The 21,458-nt window shown below is 37.0% G+C and overlaps 1 protein-coding gene across 1 annotated transcript; it reads right to left on the bottom strand.

Annotated features, from left to right (window-relative positions):
* Positions 1-8,272: 8,272 nt before the first annotated feature.
* Positions 8,273-9,307, bottom strand: LOC116105358. The gene is made up of 3 exons (XM_031391790.1): positions 8,812-9,307; positions 8,567-8,716; positions 8,273-8,334 (listed from the first exon to the last, which is right to left on the bottom strand). Exons 1-3 carry the CDS (start codon positions 9,218-9,220, stop codon positions 8,273-8,275), a joined length of 621 nt encoding a protein of 206 aa, XP_031247650.1. The 5' UTR covers positions 9,221-9,307.
* Positions 9,308-21,458: the final 12,151 nt, after the last annotated feature.

Genomic DNA, 21,458 nt, shown 5'->3' with positions numbered 1-21,458 from the left:
CCATTAATCTTCACTTTGAACTCACCGTGCTCTCTCTTTATTTTCCTTCTATCCTTGACAAAATCAGACCAACTTTTGTTCTTTGTAGGGTCAACTTTCAAGGCAAAGTAGCTTTCAGGATTCCTTGGCTCAATGTTNGTGGCACAGACAAAAATTCAATTCCCAAAATTGATCGCTCTGTACTTAACAAATCGAAGTCGCAAACAAACCTTCTCACGGTTCGGTCTGGCCCATCGCAATTCCTTCCAAATTCTTCCACAATTTCCTTTCGTAACTCTATCGGAAACCTTATTTCACTCCGGAAGTCTCTCCTCAAAATTTAACTTCACGTATTCTGATGATTATCTCTGAATGACTCTGAAATCATCCATGAAGATATGGAAGCTCTGCCGTTAATTGTTTCTTGTTAATATTTAATTATTAGTTGTTTCAATTTTCTCTGACTGATTGTTCTCTACTTCTCTTTGCCGCTTAGACTTCGCTCCCATGTTGATGCAGTTGTCGTTAGCGGTATTATTAAGAGGAAATGAAGTGTTGACTGGGAATTAGAGAAAGGGAGTTTGAATTAGGTAAGTAACGTAATTGTGTTTTGAAATGGAAAAAGTATAGTATTGTATCGTATTAATAATAATCAATATTTGTTATAATAAATATAGTAAAACTTCTTCATAATAATACTTTATATAGGAATAACTTTTACGAAGTTATAAAAAATTTGAATCCAATTTGGGCTAACTAGAAATAAAAATAAACTATTTATTATAATAAATTATAATTTTTTAGGTCTCATCTTAAGAAATTTCTCTTCAAATAGTAATAATTATCTATATATTGCAAAAAATATATGTTATATTTTATTAAAGGTTTAAAATAAAATAAAATATTTATCTAAAGTTGTTTGAGATAATGATTTATGATTTAAAATTATAACCATATTTTTTAACTTATGGATACGTAATAACTTGTAAGCATGAACACTTTCTTATGGAAGCTAAAAATATTTCTAAGTTCTCAAACATAACTAAGTTAAAATAATAATTTTTGTAACTATATTTCTATTAAGTTATAACCTTTTCACGTTCGTGCTTTTTCTTTTTGCAGGTTCATCCGATTGTTAGTGACTCGCTTCACACAAGATCAATCCTTTCTGAACCAACCGTTTTTACCGTCTACAGTCCTATCATTATAACTATAGAGAGATTTTACTATATGGAAAATCCTACATCCATAACCTCTTCTCACAAGCTTCTTCTCACAACTTCAACATAGCAGCCCGTAATAGATGCTATCTAGGTTTTCAACTAATAAATTGCCATTGACCAACCAATAACAACGTCGTCGTTACAATGCATGTGTCGTAAGTGATTTATTATTAAACGTTAATGGAAGTGTTTGAATCAGGAAGAGCATGCACGAAAGAAGAGGAAAGGTGTTTTGTTTAGAAGAGTTTATGCTTTTTAATGATGTTGGGTGTGCCAGCTAACTCGATGTTATGTTGAAAATTGATATGGTTGTTAAAATATTAATGTCATATGAGAAGTGGGATAATGGAGGAAATAATAATAAACAATATTAAGTATAAAAAAATTTATATACAAACTATTTTTAAGTTATTCAATCATTTTGTATATTTAATATTATATATGTATATGGCACTAGAATTTTTTTGTAGAAAATTTAATAATTTATCTTAAATCATATCTGTTGGGTCTTAAATCAACAAGACACACACCATTAATAAGTATTCAGTAGGAAATTAATAAATATACAAGCCTTTTATTAAATTCCAACACAAGTCTCTTGCATCCGTGACATATCAGCCTCCTTTACCATTTCAAGCAACTTACATAAATTAAATCCCTCATACTAGATCATCATTCATCGGAAGCTTCTTCTTATAACATTGAGACTTGGTCCCCAGCCGCTTCTTAAATCGTTTACGAGGAAGAACCTTCTTAATCGACTTGTAAAACTTGAGAAAAGTTAGGTTAAATGCAACATACATAGGGAATTGCGTGAATGCAAATATGCTTACCGGGAAAAATGCAACAGTGTAAATGAGAGTGGTGGTCCAATGTGGCTTTTGGAAATGAACAATGAGCAATTATGCTACTGTGAATGAAAGCATTGTTGTAGTCAATGCAATGAAGAGTAAGGAGAAGCCTATTGTCAGTTTTCGAGGGAGCCTGTGAAGGAATTCTTCATAACTAAAAGGCGAAGTGAGGACGGATAAGAACATTACCACCGAGGTCAAGGAGCAGGCTAAAGCAACAACGTCCATGACTGTGAAAACCAAGAAGAAATTGTTGTTGAGGAAAATTGGATAACCCTTATCATTGGAACCTCCAAGTACAGTGTAGGTAGCTGCAAACACCACGGTGGCAACGAGAATAGCCACCACAGAGCAAGACTGAGAAGTCTCTTTTACCCATTTATGTGCTTCCTTGAGTTATTCATTATGCTTCAGGTGGAATGGCTCTTTGCAATTATAATTCTTCTGATCTTTATTGTCATCTTTTGCACTTACAAGGAACATGGCAAAATGGGCAAGTGCTAACTTCTGCACACGCTGCATATATGCACAAACATAAGATAAGATAGAGTACATTCCATGGAAGACTTAATTAGTTAACTCACCATTAATTTTTTTTTTTTTTTTTTTTTTTGGTATGTATAGAAGACTACCAATCTTTGTCAATCCAAGAATCAATTCAACACAAACAAGAATCAAGAATCACACACACAAAAGACAATATTTACCGTGGTTCACCTATCCAATGTTGGATAGATTACATCCACGTTGAGCTCCGAAATACGGAGACTCACTGCACTAGGATTATTCAACTTTTACACAACGATTACAAGATTGATCTATTGAATTTGACAAATACAATCACCCAGACTTAATCACTCTAATCCCGTACCTATAACTCGCAAGATTTCAGAGCACTACTCTAGCCTTTGAAGGAAACGCAGCCTTCAATCTAATCCTGCCTAGAATTACAACGAAATCCCCACAACAACTAAGCCCTAATCAGTTTCTCAAACACTTAAAGAATGAACCCTAACAGAAAAGACTAACCCGATAAAATTATCACTGTTTTTCCCCCTTTTATATTATTGACTCTTAACAAATGTGAGTCGCACGATCTGCCTTGAATCAATGTCCAGGATTCACTTCTTCAACTAAACCCAAAACGACACCAAAGGCTTCATAATACTTTCAGTCTCCACCTTGAAGCCAACATTTTGCCTTTCCCCTTTCTGTTGAACCTCCTCTAGTGTAGTAAGTTTCTTTCATATTTCTTCTTAGCTCTAAGAATTGACTAACTGATGTGTAGTAAGTTCAAGCAATGCTTGAAGTTCGTTGTTGTTACCATTTTGGTTCCCATGTCGGTTGGGTTTTCTTCAGTTGGTACCTTCAGGAGATTTAATTTTCCTTTTGCAATCAGATCTCTGAAAAAATGATGTCTGACATCCACGTCTTTTGTCCTTTCATGATATACTAGGTTCTTGCTCAAGTGAATGGCACTTTCACTGTCTTAATAGACAGTTGCAGTGCCACTTAGCAAGTTTGCTTCTTTTAGGATTCCCTATAACCATGTTGCTTCCTTGAAAACATTTGAGACTGTTACAAACTCAGCTTCTGTGGTTGATAATGCAACCAGTGGCTGCAACTGTGATTTCTAGCTAACACAGTTGCCCCCCAATGTGAAGTCGTATGCTGTAGTAGACTTTCTGGAATCTCGGTCACCTGCAAAATCAGCATTTACATACCCAACCAGATTAAGTGATGCATTTCTTTTACAAAAAATCAAGACAATCTGAACAGTGTAGTTTATATATCTAAATAACCATTTTATGACATTCCAATGTTCATATCCAGGATTTGACATAAATCTACTCAATAGTGATATTGCATAAGCCAAATCCAGTCTGGTGTTTAACATGGCATACATCACAAAACCTATGGCATTCGAATAAGGGATATTTTCCATTTTTAACATATCAAATTCTGTTTTGGGGCATTGTGACTTACTGAGGATGAAGTGGTTTGCAAGGGGCATTGTTACAACTTTGGAGTCAGCCATGCCAAACTTAGAGACCAGTTTTTGTAGGTATGGGAATTGATGAAGTTTTAGGCTGTTTGCACTTCTATCTCTATCAATCATCATTCATAGGATTTTCTTTGCTCTACCTAAGTCCTTCATGTCAAATTCAGCACTTAATTTGGCTTTTAATTCATTAATCTGAGACATAGACTTACTAATCAATAGCATGTTATCTACATAAAACAGTAGGTATATTGGCATGTTATTAATGCAAGCAAAATAGAAACAATTATCATACACGCTTCTAGTGAATCCACTTCTTACTATGAATGCATCGAACCTCTTATACCACTACCTAAGGGACTGTTTGAGTCCATACAATGATTTATTCAGTAAGCATACATACTCAGACAACTTTTTATTCTTAAATCCTATGGGTTGGCTCATGAATATCCTTTCATCCAACTCACCATGCAAAAAAGTAGTTTTAACATCCAATTGTTCTATCTTTAAATCATATTGTGCAACAATTGATAACATGAGTCTAATTATTTTAAATTTATCTACTGGTGAGAAGATTTCGTAAAATCAATATATGCCCCCTGTGTGTAGCCCTTGGTCACTAACCTGGCTTTGAATCTTGGTGGATCAGATTGGTTTATCCCCTTTTTCAATTTGTAGAGCCACCTGCATTCCATCAACTTTTGATCTTTGGGCTTCGAAACAAGTGTCCATGTGTTGTTCAGGTGTAGTGACTCCATTTCCTCGACTCCATTTCTGCCTTCATTGTAGCAACCCACTCTTTGCTATCGTTTGATCCCATTGCCTCAACATATGTATTAGGTTTAGTTCTGTGTATTTTTGCACCAGCCAGTAGTGCTGTGTAGATCAGGTCAGCACAGTTGAACCTTGTGGGAGGTCTGATTTCCCTCTTGACTTTGTCTCTAGCTAATTAGTATTAGGTCAGATCACGATGTTGGTCTCCTTTAGTATTTACTGTTGGATCTTCTTTATCCTCCTGATCTTGGGTTGGCTGTAGCTGGTCTTCTGTTATATCAGCCTAATCAATTTGGATATATTGATTAGAATTAGTTGCAGGCTCCACCTCAAAATAAGTTATTCCAGTTTGTCCAGAATTTTCAAGATCTCCTTGTGAGCTACCTACATTGTTAGTACTAGATTTGTAAGGAAAAATAGTTTCATTGAACATCACATCTCGACTAATAATTACTCTGACCCCTGGGGCAACCCTTTCCCAAAGCCTATAGCCTTTGGTTCTTTCTTAGTACCTTTGAAAAACACACTTAAGGGATCTAGGCTCTAGCTTCCCATCTCGGGTTTGTGCATATGCAGCACACCCAAACACTCTCAAGTGATCAAGAGATGGGCTTCTCCCAGACCATCTCTCTTCAGGGCATTTAAGGTCTATAGGGCTTGAGGGACTTCTATTAATCAGGTAGGCTGTAGTACCTAGTGCTTCCCCCCAAAAGGTTTTTGGTAGACCAGCAGTGAAGATGAGACATCTAACCCTTTCTAGTAGGGTTCTATTCATTCTCTTAGCAACCCCATTTTGCTAAAGGGTTCCCCTAACAGTCCTATGTCTTAAAATGCCCTCATTTACACAATAAAAGTCAAATTCAAGGTTGCAGAATTCTAATCCGTTATCAGTCCTAAGGGCTTTTACCTTCCTATTTACTTGGTTTTCAACCAGGATTTTCCAGCCTTTAAACTTGGTTAAGGCTTCATTCTCAAACTTAAGAAGGTACACCCATACCTTCCTACTATAGTCATCCACAATGGATAACTATTCCCTCCACGTGTCCTAACCCTTTCAAGACGCCAGAGATCTGCATGCAAATAATCTAGACAATTTTCAGCTAGATGAGGTCCCTTTTGGAAATACTCAACCTGTACTGTTTACCCAATACACATGTTTCACAAAAGCTCAACTCAAATATGGATTCCTTACCAAAGTAGCCTTGTTGGCTTAAGATAGTCACACCTTTCTGGACTATATAGCCAAGTCTCAAGTGTCATTTCTCTGCAGCAGAAAGGTTAGTAGATAATAAAGCTGAATTAACAGTAGGTGCATAGTATTGGCCACACAGAATGTATAGACTATTTTGTTTGACTCCTTAAAGCATTATATCATTATTTTTATAAACCACTATGGACTCATTTTGTGCCTTATAACTACATCCAGTGTTCCTAATGAAATCAGGTTTCGTTTGAGTTCAGGTATGTACTTCAATCTGGTTAGCATTATGATCTTACCATTATTCAACCTAATGATTATGTTTCCTATGCCTTGAACCTTACAAGAGTGGTTGTTTCCCATGAATACAGTTTCAAATTCTCCTTTCCTAAGTTTTTGGAACCATTGTATGTTTAGGCTCATATGGAAGGTGCATCCTGAATCTAGAACCCAATCTTTACTGCTAGCTAAATTTGAGACCGTGACAGCTTCTGAAATCTCAATATTAGTTTTGGAACCATTGTATGACAGCTTCTAGAACCCAATCTTTACTGCTAGCTAAATTCGATGTAGATTGTAAAGAGTATAAAGATTCGAGTTTACCCCAAAGCGTGATCGGTGTTTCCATGCCGTCTACCTTTCGCAGTATAGCATCGGACAGGTTCATTATGATCAGATTATAGTCCTCCTCGTCAATTTCAGACTTCTTTTTCAGTTTCTCCTCAAGCCACTTGGTCGTGTCCTTCTCTAGAGCAATCCCTACCTTATTGTGGGAAATGAAGGTCTTCATCTTCTTCTTCTATGTGTTGAAATCGATCTTTTCATCGTATTGGGAGATCTCCATATGCATCGTACTCATAACTCTGTAATTAACAATGAACCCTAGACAAATATCAAGATTTACTCCGTGACTTGTGTTTCTAACCCAAACTCAAGAATTGACCCAAGACTTAGCAAGATTTGAAGCCCTAGTGATCTAGAATCCTTTAAATCGAAAAACCCCCAAATTCTGACAAACCTAGAATTTCAAATTTGTTACAAATTGAATCGATCTTAGACCTAGATGAACCCTAAGACCTAGGCTCTGATATCACTATTGTAACCTGAGTCTAATTTTATCAATCCAAGAATCAATTCAACACAAATAAGAATACAGAATCACACATACAAAAGACAATATTTACTGTGGTTCACCTATCCAATATTGGATAGATTATATCTACGTTGAGCTCCGAAATACGGAGACTCACTGCACTATTCAACGGTTACACAACGATTACAAGATTGATCTACTGAATCTGACAATTATAATCACCCAGACTTAATCACTCTAATCCCATACCTGTAACTTGCAAGATTTTAAAGCACTACTCTAGCCTTTAAAGGAAACGCAGCCTTCAATCTAATCCTGCCCAGAATTACAATGAAATCCCCACAGCAAGTAAGCCTCAATCAGTTTCTCAAACACTCAAAGAATGAACCCTAAAAGAGAAAACTAACCCGATAAAATTATCACTGTTTTGCCCCCTTTTATATTATTGAATGTTAACAAATGTGAGCCACACGATCTGTCTTGAATCAACGTTCAAGATTCACTTCTTCAACTAAACCCAAAACGACACAGTAGGCTTCATAATACTTTCACTTTTCATTGGTATATTCATCTCTTTCACAAGATCGAAGATTTCCTTTCGACGGTGCATGATAGCGATATGTAACATATTTTGATACTTATCATCCACTTGCTCAACCAACTGGGGCGATAGTTTAAGTATCTTGTTGACAATCTCTACTATTCCTCTTTCAATAGCCAGAAATAATGCGATTGGTTTTGAAACTTCACCTTCTCTTGCCTCGGTAGTTTGAACATTTCCTAGTTCTAAAAAATCTTCAGAGAGTCTTTTTTCAATAATCTGCTGCGACAAAATATCTCGATCTACTAGGGTTCGGGTGAGTTTAAAAGCAAGTTTATGCTTTCTCTTTGTTGAAGAATAAAGACGAAGATGGTTAGCAGATGGTTAGCTAAGTCAGTTAGTTGTTATAACAGAGTTAGTTAGTTGTTAAGAAGTTCGTTCCAAGTAGTTATTAGTTTGTTATAATGTTAGTTAATTAGTTAAAACGGTTAGTGTTTGTTAAGTTGTTAAGTTTGTTGTAAGTTTGCTGTATATAAAGAATACGCTGTTGTACTCTGTTTTTTGATTCAAAATGAATTCAATATCATTTTTCCATATCTGAGTTATTTTCATCACTCTTTATCTTTCAAGATTCTTCTCGGTATTGGCAACCCTGTTCTTTGTATCAGAGGACCTGTGAGTTTTAGAAAACAAGGTATGTATACATATCATTAGTCAACGAGATACCCTAGAGTTGGAACTGTTGCTCTATTAATCACTCTATAAAAGTTTTGGATAGAAAGGTACCATTTTATTGGCATATTTCTTTATTAACAAATTAAGATGAAAAATATAAAGAGAATTATATTAAATTCAAACAGTTACTATATATTTTAGTGTAAACGTGGTAATGGTGCAGTACGTACAAAAGTAGAGTAGTCTTGTCTTTATGCTCACTCGGTATCTACTTTTGAAAGCAGAGGGCACAGTAGCCAGCAGTTGAAGACTGGTCGTGCCATTTCTGTCCTCTAATGTTGCTAATGACTCATCCAGTTCCAGTAACACTAAAGCCTTTTCTGTAGCGAAATTAGAACATTAGACACTAGTTGAATACTTCAATTTAAAGAAAAACAAACTAGCTACATGGCATGGGGAGAGATCAGAGAGAGACCAAAGTGCTCTCCTTGGATGGCAGCATACAGAATGGAGGCCTCAGGTTCGTTGGCATCAGGTTTTAATCTGTGGCGGTGAATGTCTTTCAGCTTTGTACAACTTTCTCTACTACCTGAATATAAAGCTAAGACCACCTTTGTTTGCCCATATGAAGCAACTTTAAACAGCGAGGTTTCGCCTTCTTTATTTCTATCCTCAAGGAGCTTTACCGCCTCAATGTTACCATCAGCGGCAGCCTCATGAAGAGCCGTGTTTCCATAGATATTCTTTGCCCAATAGTCAAACTCTGTCATAGGATTTCCTTTAGCATTGTCAAGAAAACTTTGAAGCGGTTCTTTACTTTTGTTGAACACTGCCAAGTGAAATGCAATGTCCCCGGCTTTGAGGAAATGACAAAGCAAAAGCATTTTGGTTGTTGTAGAAATTCTTCAGTTTATCACACTCCCCGTCCAGCGCTAACTGATAAGTCGTCGCCATTTCTCCAATGCAATAACTTCCCTATGGAGGCAAAAAAAGAATTAATGAAGAACCACCCAACAAAAACATTTGCAAAATTTCTCTCTTGTTAATTTTGCATAATCATTGTATTGATTGTATCTTTTAATGTTCCAGGTGGGGAGTGATCTAGCTGGTTATACATATATAGGGTGCTATTATTTATTGGGTTCACCTACTGGGAAGATGAATATCATTTTGGCCAAACAACATCCTCCCACCCAAAGTTTGCCCTAAAGAAAATTTCGTACCCAAAAAGTTTCAAAACGACAATTACCCACCTTCCGTTAAATCTGTTAGTAAAATCTATAATAATAATAAATGTTTTTTATTTATGTTATAAAATAATTATTTAAAATTTTAATTCATTAATTGAAATTAACGTGTTAATAATTAATATATTTCTCACTCAAGTTAATTATAATTAAGTAATTATATAGATAAAGTAATTATAAATAGAAATATTTTATGATAATTATTATTGAAATTAAGATAATATATATATATATATATATTCTAATCTCATACTATACCAAACACAAGACAGCAACACTATGTACAATCCAATCATATCTAAATCTAGTCTAAATATATTCCAAAGAGTTAATCTAATTTAATCCGACCTCCAAAATGCCACTTAAATGCTAATAATTTAGGAAAACTTTAACGAAATTATAAATATATAATAAGCTATATGAGATCAGTGGGGGCATCATCCATGTCTATAAAAATGGGGTCGGTGCCCCCACTCACCCATGTAGCTCCATTCTTGAGTGCTTTAACATTAAATAAATAAAAAAAAAAGAACACTGTAATTTCTTTAACATCATCCCATGACTTCCAACTAAAATTGGAAAAAGAGCAGAATACTTGTTAATCTAAACAGTAAAAAACTCTAGATATTTCTTTAACAATTCTATGTTGACTCAGAAATCTATAGTTTCGGAAACGCAAGAATGCCAATGTCCAACCTTTTTACTCCATCAGTTTGGGTTGGCTCAGCTAATCACTGCCAACAACCAATCAACTCTTTCGTTACAAAAACATTGAGACTAAGCTCGCCTGGATTATCAAACAAAATCTTGATAATTAAGGCAATATATGTGAAACTCTTCCAAATTCAGATTTTATAAACCCACATATATGTATAAAGGTTAGTAATCTACGAACAATTCGTAAATACAGATACATGAAAATATGAGGGCTTTTCTATCTCTCTTGAATCCTGCTAACCATATATGGTTGAAATTCTTCACGCCTTGGAGAGCGAGGAGAAAGGAGACAAACTATTGAGATGGTTTTTCTACACTATTTTAATCAAAAGCTTGATGAGATCTTTTTTATCCCACCATGGGAAATAATATCAATCCAACGATCCAGACAAATCTCAACAATCGAGGCGCCATTGTCTATATCTGAAAAGACTGAAATTAGTGTACACGTGTTCACTTTCAAGTAATAAGGGAAAAGTATTTCAAATGTTTTGTTGGATTCTCTATTATTGAACAAGTCAGTTGAGAGAAAAACTTGAAATTTTTTTTGATGGAAAAACCAACTTTCCCATCATACTCGTCATTTATAAAACAATAACACTACACCAAATTTTTGTGCCGGCCAACATAGAACACGTTCTCCCATTTCTTTATAATTTGCTTCTAGTGAACAGCCGTCTATCAAATTTGGACGGTCGTTCACTCACATGGACGCCCGTCCATCAAATATGGACGGGCGTCCATATGCGAGGGACGACCGTCCATATAATATGGACGTCCGTCCCTATTAAAATAAAGTAAAAAAGTTTGTAAAAGTTTAGGGACGGCCGTCCATCCATTATGGATGGTCGTCCATTAATTTTGGACGGGCGTCCACAAATATAGACGGACGTCCATATGCGAGGGACGGCCGTCCATATAATATAGACGCCCGTCCATATTAAAATAAAATAAAAAAGTTTGTCAAAGTTTAGGGACGGCCGTCCATCCATCATGGACGACCGTCCATTAATTTTGGACGGGCATCCACAAATATGGACGAGCGTCCATATGCGAGGGATGGCCGTCCATATAATATGGACGCTCGTCCCTATTAAAATAAAATAAAAAAGTTTGTAAAAGCTTAGGGACGGCCGTCCATCCATTATGGACGGCCGTCCATTAATTTTGGACGGGCATCCACAAATAATGGACGCCCATCCTTCACCCAAATATGAAAAAAAAAAAAAAAAAAAAAAAAACTTTCCATGGGGACGCCCATCCACCAATTGTGGACGGCCGTCCCTTAATTTTGGACGGGCGTCCGTAATTTTTGGATGCCCGTCCAAAATTAATTCTTAAAAAAAATATTTTTTAAATACTGGACGGTCGTCCCTAACTTGTGGACGGCCGTCCATTAATTGTGGATGGGCGACGCCCGTCCATAATGTTATTAAAAATTTAAAAAAAAAAAATTCGCGTTTTAGGTTAAAACATTTGGGGAAGTTTCAAAATTTTTTAACACCCAGGCAGCCATTACCGTCTTCTTCGTCTTCCATCTGCGTTACTGCGTCTTCTTCGTCTTCGCGGTGTTTTTATTCTAGACTCCTGTTCTGCGCTTCTTCTTCGTCTTGGTAATTAAACACTTTCCTTTTTCAAGTTTTTTTTTGAAATTTTTTTTTTTTTGGTTGGATGAATGTGTTGAATAGAGTTGAGTTGATGAGATAAAATCCAGTCAATTTGGTGGGACTGGTTTGTGTGATTATGAATAGAAGTGTTCTGCCATTGATAAAGATAAATGGAGTTTATTTCAAAAAAATGGTTTATGTAAACTACAGTGAAAGAAAAATTGGTTTTAGGCTATGTATAAATTGATTTTAGGCACAATTTAGACAAATTTGATTCGAAAACAAGGATAAGAATACACGATATGGAAACAAGCCATAGACTTCCAGTATCCGGGCTTCAATGTTGTTGATTTCTCATTTCCTTTCAATGAAAAATAATCAATAAGATAAGGTGTAGGCACATATTCATTATCTTGCCCACTTCACTAATGTCGGCAACTTATATTCAAACTTTTAATACATGTATACACTTACACAATACACTGCTACGTATGTATATCGACCTATGGCACGTACTATACAAGCTGTACCAGCATTCAAACAATGCATCTACCTCCATCAATTAATTCTAAATATCAAAAAATTATAAATACAATGAAATGCCACAAACAACATCACACAAAAGGGGAATTGCAAGCTGGTAGGATCTTTAGTAAATAAAACAACTTCTGGAAAAAAACAACTTACCTTTTGTGTTCAATAGCAGCTGAATCTATGTCATACTGCTCTCATTTGATGCCAAGAGAGATTAGCTACTATCGTCAGCTTTTGTTTCGCTTTTTTGCTTTTTGATTAGTTCATCCATTAAATTCATGTAGGTCGATTTGTTTATAGGGATACCCTTTTGTTTTGTTTCCTCAAAAATGCGCATTGCATCCCCTTGAATATTTCATTTGACTACACAGTCCATTGATCTACATGAAACTGATGACTAGTTGAAAAAATGATGACTAGTTGAAATTGCATGTAGCTTCAAAATTCTGGCTGCATGTTATAAGTCTCAGCGGTCGGCACGGTCACAAAATTAAACCTAAGTACCGTAGTTAGCGGTAAACAGGTACGAATCCATAGGGAGCAAGACTAATGACCTAATGTATTTTTGAGTTAACGAAAGGAAATTGGCGGAAGATTGATTAAACTAAGGAAACTAATTACTGTAGGAAATTAAAAAGCATTAAAATAAATTGCTACTAAAACACAAATTAAAAGCGTTGTCGCTACGGGTTCGGTTTGACTCAAGACCAACTCTCACAACCTCTCCTCGCTTTCAATTTCCTAATCCTACAAGGCTAGGCAAATCAATAGAAATATCTCCCGGCAATCTAGGCATAATCTATCCTGTTCCCCGTCGTCTTAGTTACAGATCGATTGGTTAAGACTATCATTGACTAACCGAAAAATGCTAAACCCTTAAACACCACTAGTTGGTACAACGTTAACAGTACAACCTACTAACTTGTATCATCCAATCAACTAATTACACAATAAATGCATCCTAGTAGAAATGATATTAAACGCTACTACAAACTTGATGCAATCAGTACCGAAGCAATTTAAAGTCATAATCAACATTCAATAATCTCAAACCGACATTCAATTATGCAAAAAGTTTAATATCAATAAACGTTCTCAATGGACATTATCAATTCAACACGTCGAGTATCAGAATAATATTAAAGTATCGCAAACAAACTGAAACGAAAACAAATATAATCTGAATACAAGAAACTTAACCAAATATCCAACATTCGGGCTCATCCAACTAGTCGAGAGCTGATGAGGAGATCAGTGGAGTCAATCTCGATCTCGCCTACACCGTAACGGACAACGGGAACTCAGCCGCGCACGGTGGTGATGACGGAGGCCGAAAAGGTGGAAACGGAGCTGATCATGGCGAAGAGGAGGAACCGACAGCGATATGATGCGAAGAAGGGCTGAAAACGACCAACGGACAGCTCGGAATACGAACAGCCGTGGTTCGCCGAAAAACGTTAATTTTCCGGCGGGGCTCTGGAAAACGGTGGCGGAAATGGGATCCGAAGGTACCGATGGAAAGCTCTGGTGAGGGGAGTTTAGACAGGTCCTGGGGAGGTGAGAAGTCGTCGAAAATGAGCAGGATCTGGCTGGAAGATGAAGAGTCGCGGCGGCTAAATCACGGATTCAGGGGTTTTCGCGGCGGCGAAGCAAGGGAAGTGTAGTCCGGCCGTGGGGAATGAAGTTCTACCCTTGGGGAGCTGGAACGTCGCTAGAAAACGATGAAATCTCGCTGGAAGACGAAAAGTCATGGTGGTGGAAGGCGAAGCGTGCGGCGTGGTGGCTCTCGATGGTAGTTTGCCGTGGTTTTGACGGGGATGATGATGAGCCGTGCACGAGGAGACGAACGTCGCCGGAGAAGACGAAAGGTGCGGAGGGAGACGAAGGGTCGTCGGAAAAATGATGAACAGCCCCCCCCCCCCCCCGGACGCGATCTGCACTTTTGTGTTATAGAACAAATTGCAAAATTTAGTTTAGTCCTTACAATTGAAAAGTGACAAAATCAGCCCCTTAAAACATGACATTTTACCCCCTAAATAGCATAAATGGGACAAAATCACCCTTAATCCATAAACCACAACCCAATATCAACTATATACTTTCCAAACATTCCAAACACGTTAAATTCATAAGAAAATATTAGGAAGCGATTTTGTGAATAAATTCATAATTTTAATTGTTCAATATACTTCAATTTAATCACAAATGGGGTATTTATCACCAAAATAGAGTCACTTTATGGCTCTAACACTCATCCTCTAGTCAACCTCCACCCCCTGCACCATGATGAAGAATTTTTCCTTTTGTTTATAAATAGATTGATTTGAGGGATGTTGTTAATAAAGATTGTAGTTATTTAAATAAAGCGGTCTTTTGTTTTATAAATAGATTGTCTTTTGTTTATACATATGTCTACAATCTTTTCAATGTATATGTATATGTAATACTATACATACCCAAAGACATAAAAATTAAATCTGAAAAAAGAATGCATATCCAAATGCCATATACATTAAAGTCTTATAAGATTCACACCTACACAATCAATGATGAAAATACAGAAAATAAAACAACGTATAAGCATACAACTCAACTGCATTCGGTAGAAATAACCAAAGCATGAAAAATTTATACCAAATACAATTCTATGCTTCAACTTGGCAAAAATATCAAACATCTCCCAACGAGACATGTTCATCATTTACAAATCATGTCCAGTATAGAAACTACTTTGTCCTGCGAGATTTGGAACCGGACCAGTGGACATCTGTCATTGTTTAACAACCACAATAGCACAGGTATAGAAAATTTAAGGCAATTACAGTTATACAAGATATATAAACATACTTGTGTAGTAACAACACATTTGACAACACTTGAGTTTCCGCATCAGCCACGAAAGTACATGAAAGAAAAATATTCTTGTTGTCGCTGTACCGATGACCTTTTCCTAAAAGTATCATAACACATTAAAATCAAGTCGATATTATTCTAAACTTCAATTAAGTAAATAATGTTTCAAAAAAATTATTGAAATAATGTATAAGTCATATCAATTCTTTGTTTTTGTAATTTTTTCTTTTAACCCTACGTACAATTTCTTCAATCTTCGACTGCTTTCTTCTACATGGAGGACGACCTTTGCTACGAGCTGCCTGTGACATAATGATTTGGGTATTCCCCTCTTTAGGAGGACTGTCCCCATCTTGACTAGTCAAACCGGTTCTAGAAGAGATGTTCACTGTTGTACCAACCCTCCCCACTTCCTTTGCTCCAACTGTTTCCTCATGTCAATCATAAACTCCGTCATCATATTATAATCTTCCTCATTGTTGATGCCAGATCCGCTACTATCAGCATTAAATTAGACAACTTATCAAAACATTGTCCTTCAATGTTGGTGTCCACCTATTTAACTGACCTTAATTTTCGTATGACATCTGTTCAATTCTTCCTCCAACGCCTAAAATGTACTTTTTCGGAACGTGTGAAACCCTTTATGAATCAACACCATAATGATGTCTGCATAAAATCCCCCTGAACTCAAACAAATGACAAGTACAACGAATATCACACGAACTTTCATCAAAGTATACTACATGAGGAACGCGTCGACTATTATCCCAAACCAAAAATCTTCCCAAACTTGAAACCCCTCGCAGAATCACATTTTTTCAGAAAAGATAACTCACAATAAATCTTCCGGCAATCTCATCTTGAAGCTCTTTAAACTTTGCGTTGGTATGTACTTTGAAATTGTTTCTCAATGGGGTAATTAGTTATGATGGTATCCAAGATTTAAAAGATCTAAAATCAGCCTCCCTTTCTTTTTCACCTTTAGCTCGCAATGCATTATCATATTGTTCCACAAATTGTTTCAAAGTGTTTTGGAATTGACCACCATCAAAAAATGCATGCATACTTTCACTACGTTGGGTAGTAGACATACCTGCCCACAAAGTATCTTTAAGAAATGCAGGCACCCATCGTATCTTTCTTGTACAATCCACATAACCATGCATTATCGTGAAGGTTGTGCGCATCAACAAATTGGTTCCACCGTCTTCGAACTCTTCACGCGTAAAGGAATCATACACAACATTTTGCAACTTAAACTGATGTTTCATATTCCTTATACCCCCTTAACTTTTCAAGCAGTTCTTCATTATATGCCACAAACACCACCTATGTTGTACCAGGGAAAACAATCTCAATTGCGTTTTGCATGGTCTTATCTTGATCAGTGATTATTCCATTAGGAGCGACATCCATGCATTCAAGCCAAGAACGAAATAGCCTTACAAATGTCTCAGTGTCCTCATGAGAAATTAACCCACAACCAACAACGTTGAATGTCCATGATGATCAACCCCCACAAAAGCAATGCAATGGCATGTCATACTGTTGTCAAATACGTTGTGTCAAAGGTGATAACATCACCGAATTCTTATATGCACCCCTACATCTAGCATGACCCATAACACATTCTGTAATCGACTTTTCATCTACATCAATCATGTACCAGAAATTTGAATTCTCCTTTTGCATTTTCCTAAAATACTCAAGTACTGCGGAAGCATCTCCAACTCCAAGTCGTAACTTTCTATTTTTTCAATGTAGTTCCTACAATTTTTTTCTAGAAACGTCAAATTCTCTACACCTCCTGCCTCAACTGAACATGACTGAAAATTCTTACACAGTCTAATCTCAGCCACATCATTACTTCAAGTCGCTTTTCACATAAGGTTGTATCGTCGGTAACCTTGAAATATCTTTTTTTGTCGGACTTGTAAGATCATGGTTATGTTCAAGTACACTGATTTAATTTTCCATTTGCATTCACCATTCAAAGCTGCACTAATCCGACTCTTGCATTTGTTTGGCACAGGTTGTTTTTTCAAGGTATTTCGGACTTACATCTCTCTTTTCCAGAACAAGAACATGCCACTGTCACATATCCAGCTCTCATCTTCGCTTTCTTTGACGTACGTATCATTGCTTCAAATCCTATTTTGTTACCATACCGTTTGTAATATTCACCAAACTATCAACTGAATCAAACATCATTCCAATATGACGCTCTACTTCTTCCTCTGCACATCCCATATCTTCTAATTCATCACGTTCATTTTCCTGATTTAATAGTTTTATAATACATAAAATTAGAATGTACTAATACAACACATCAAAATAAATAAACAATACGATACAATAAATTTACCTCAATATCATTGAAATGAGGCAAACTGGACTCTTCCTCCATATTCTGAGGCAAACTGGACTCTTCCATATTCTGAGGCAAACTGGACTCTTCCATATTCTGTAATTTAATGAAAATCCAATACTAGTGTTCACGTTCACAAAATCTGATTCATAACAATCAGCAACAAATTTTCTGTATCAGTGTTTTTCTGTTGTAACATATATTCAATACAAAATATAATACAAAACTAAATAAATGGATAAGTTATATAAAAATGTTCACAGTAAAAAACTAAATAAATGTATAAATTATATAAAAATCGTTTATTAACCTGCACAAATCTCTCTAATCTCCCTTTGAACAAATCTCTGCAATCTCCCTTTCTTGTATCTCTCTTTCGACTGTAAAAAATTAGCTATGGTTTGATGAAATGAACAGATGATAGCTTTCGTTATTCACACGGTAGCTGGAAAATGAGGAGAAAACGTTTGTTGCGGGAAGAAATGGCTGAGGAATGCAGACGCAACACTGAGACGAGGAACAGACGGCAACGATGAAGCAGAAGGGGACAACGAATTTTGGCGCTGGTTTTCTTTCGCTTTAGCTCTTGTAATTGGAGAAGCGTATTGGAGAAGCTAATGTAAACAAAAAGACAATTTATTACTAAAACGAGAAAATGTTTTTTTTTTTAATTTTAATAACATTATGGACGGCCGTCCATAATGTATGGATGCCTGTCCACAATTAATGGGCGGCCGTCCATAATGTATGGATGCCTGTCCACAATTAATGGGCGGCCGTCCACAAGTTAGGGACGACCGTCCAGTGTTTAAAAAATACTTTTTTTGAGAATTAATTTTGGACGGGAGTCCAAAAATTACGGATGCCCGTCCAAAATTAAGGGACGGGCGTCCCCATGGAAATTTTTTTTTTTCATATTTGGGTGAAGGACGGGCGTCCATTATTTGTGGACGCCCGTCCAAAATTAATGGACGGCCGTCCATAATGGATGGACGGCCGTCCCTAAGCTTTTACAAACTTTTTTATTTTATTTTAATAGGGACGGGCGTCCATATTATATGGACGGCCGTCCCTCGCATATGGAAGCCCGTCCATATTTGTGGACGCCCGTCCAAAATTAATGGATGGTCGTCCATGATGGATGGACGGCCGTCCCTAAACTTTGACAAACTTTTTTATTTTATTTTAATATGGACGGGTGTCCATATTATATGGACGGCCGTCCCTCGCATATGGATGCCCGTCCATATTTGTGGACGCCCGTCCAAAATTAATGGACAGCCGTCCATAATGGATGGACGACCGTCCCTAAACTTTTACAAATTTTTTATTTTATTTTAATAGGGATGGGCGTCCATATTATATGGACGGTCGTCCCTCGCATATGGACGCCCGTCCATATTTGTGGACGCCCGTCCAAAATTAATGGACGGTCATCCATGATGGATGGACGGCCGTCCCTAAACTTTTACAAACTTTTTTATTTTATTTTAATAGGGACGGGCGTCCATATTATATGGACGGTCGTCCCTCGCACATGGACGCCCGTCCATATTTGATGGACGGGCGTCCATGTGAGTGAAAGGCCGTCCAAATTTGATGGACGGCCATTCACTAGAAAAAAATTATAAAGAAATGGGATAACGCGTTCCACGTCGGCCGGTACAAAAATTCGGTGCAAATATTTCGGTGTCTGTAGTGTTATTGTTTATAAAACAACAATTTTACACTATAACCTATTTTCACAATTTTAATATGATAATTTATAATTAATTAATAATAATTTATCAGCTGAGACTCAAATAAAACCTATTATGAATCGATTAATTATAAACTAATGTAATGGGGTTATGAGAAGAAATTATAATTGTAGCATTTTCCTTTATAAATTATAACTTGTCTCTTATAATCACTTGTTTTATAAACTATCACTTTAAATAATTTGAGAAACAAGTGAAATAGATTATAATAATCTAAAAAATTTTTTAAAAAAAAAAAAAGCCTTTTGTCGCTTTTAGGATTAAAAACTGCATTAGAAAATCAATTACAAAAATACCCTTAATATAAACTTAATTCATTAAATAAATAATTAATAATTTAAAAATATTAAAATGGTAGGAAGTTGTCAATCGACGCTAACCAACAAAAATCAAAGTTTACAAAAACTTATTTTAATAATTAAAAAACCTATTTTAGTCTTTTTGACATGTGTTATATATACTCACTTAAAATAAAAGCAATCCACAAATTAAACAAAAATATTTTATAGATTGTATCTAAAAGTTCGCATAATAAATGCTAGCCTTACTCACTACTCTTACTCACCTTTGTAATAGTATAGTACGGATACTATATGCATAATACGAATACCATACGTCATTTTAACAAAAGTGAGTAAGGATATCATTTTTCTAAATGCTAACTTAACTAACAGTCGACTAAAAGGTAGGTTGACTCGGCAAACTACCTGTAAAACACACAATTTCTTATCTCAAACCCTCAAACAAAACTACCTGGATGTATGAAAGCTTGTTATGCCTGGGAAAATAAAGAGTTGACGTGGGAAAGTCACGTGAAGGGTGACCTGCTCCCGTCAGAGCAACACGTACACGTCAGACCTGCCAAATGATATGGAGCTCACACGCGTCCATTTCCCTGCAATAAGTCGTGCGAAGTCAGCCTGGGAAAGGGAAAAATGGGACGTAAAGCCAGATTATATCCTGACAATCACACCAACCCATGGATTTAATGATGATTACACGCTTCAGTTTGATATAAAATGAAGAAGACCCCTTCATTAAGGGGATTCAGCCATTTTCATACAGAGATAAAAACTCTCTCTCTCTCCTGTAAACACATTTTACTTTTTCCAACTCTTTTGTAAGTCAGTCCGCAGTCGCGACCTGACCCACACTAATATCAATACAAATCAGTGGACGTAGGACTTGCTACCTTAGCATCCGAACCACTTAAAAGACTCCCTTTGCATTTATTTCGCTTTACATATTCCATTTTCACATGAGTTTAACAGCCAATCAACGTTACGCACGTGACAATTGGTTGGTGCCAAAAACGAGCATCAACAGTTTGGCGCTAGAAGGAGAGCTGATTTAGTGTCTACCCTTCATCAGGAGAATCTTTGACCTACTGGTCTTACAGCTACAATGGCCCGCCAATCTGAAACTGAGCAGGTGAACCAGCATGCTGAAGGAGTCCCCCCAACCCAGAGGGACACCCCTTCCAACATACCTCCAGTTTCGCAAAATGCTGCTGGGAATACCCCAGCAGCTCTGCAACTGGACCCTGCCATCAGAAGCTACCTAGAGAGGTTCGACAATACTCTCCAGACGGTCAACCAAAGGTTGGACCGTCTGGACCAAGGCATGTCATCTACGACAGTCGGAGCGGTACAACCGCCAAAAACGCCTGCAGGTCGCGCGAAAGAGCGGCAAAGGGCGATAGCCCGTGCCGCGAGCACTGCAGCGCGTAAGCGCAAGGGTCAGCAAGTGGCAAAAAATAAGCCTACGGGCTCCCAAGGGCCAGCGAATACGAAAGGCGCCCCGAGCAGGGTGTCGGCAAAGCTGAGACTAGGTGAAAAAGTAAATCCCGAGCTGTCCCATGCCACGTCGCAAGCAAACCCAAGCGAAAATGCTGGGCATGATGATTCCGATCACCACCAGCAGAACGATCTTGATCGTTCTCATGCGGGTGGCCCCCACACCTCGCGGGGCGGTCATACCACCGCGAGGGTCGTGAAAATGCCCCGCATAATACATCGCCTTCACACGCCTCT

Source organism: Pistacia vera, unplaced genomic scaffold, assembly GCF_008641045.1.
Source record: "Pistacia vera cultivar Batoury unplaced genomic scaffold, PisVer_v2 Contig498, whole genome shotgun sequence".
NCBI classification, from domain to species: Eukaryota; Viridiplantae; Streptophyta; class Magnoliopsida; order Sapindales; family Anacardiaceae; genus Pistacia; species Pistacia vera.
Note: the sequence above shows the minus strand (reverse complement) of the source record. Positions and strands in the feature narration are given on the sequence as shown.

Coding starts and splice junctions, on each gene's coding strand:
- LOC116105358 (XM_031391790.1), bottom strand. CDS start 9,220: ATGCTTTTGCTTTGTCATTTCCTCAAAGCCGGGGACATTGCATTTCAC. Junction 8,717..8,811: donor CATCCAAGGAGAGCACTTTG/GTCTCTCTCTGA, acceptor ATTTCGCTACAG/AAAAGGCTTTAGTGTTACTG. Junction 8,335..8,566: donor GACAAGACTACTCTACTTTT/GTACGTACTGCA, acceptor TAAAACTCACAG/GTCCTCTGATACAAAGAACA.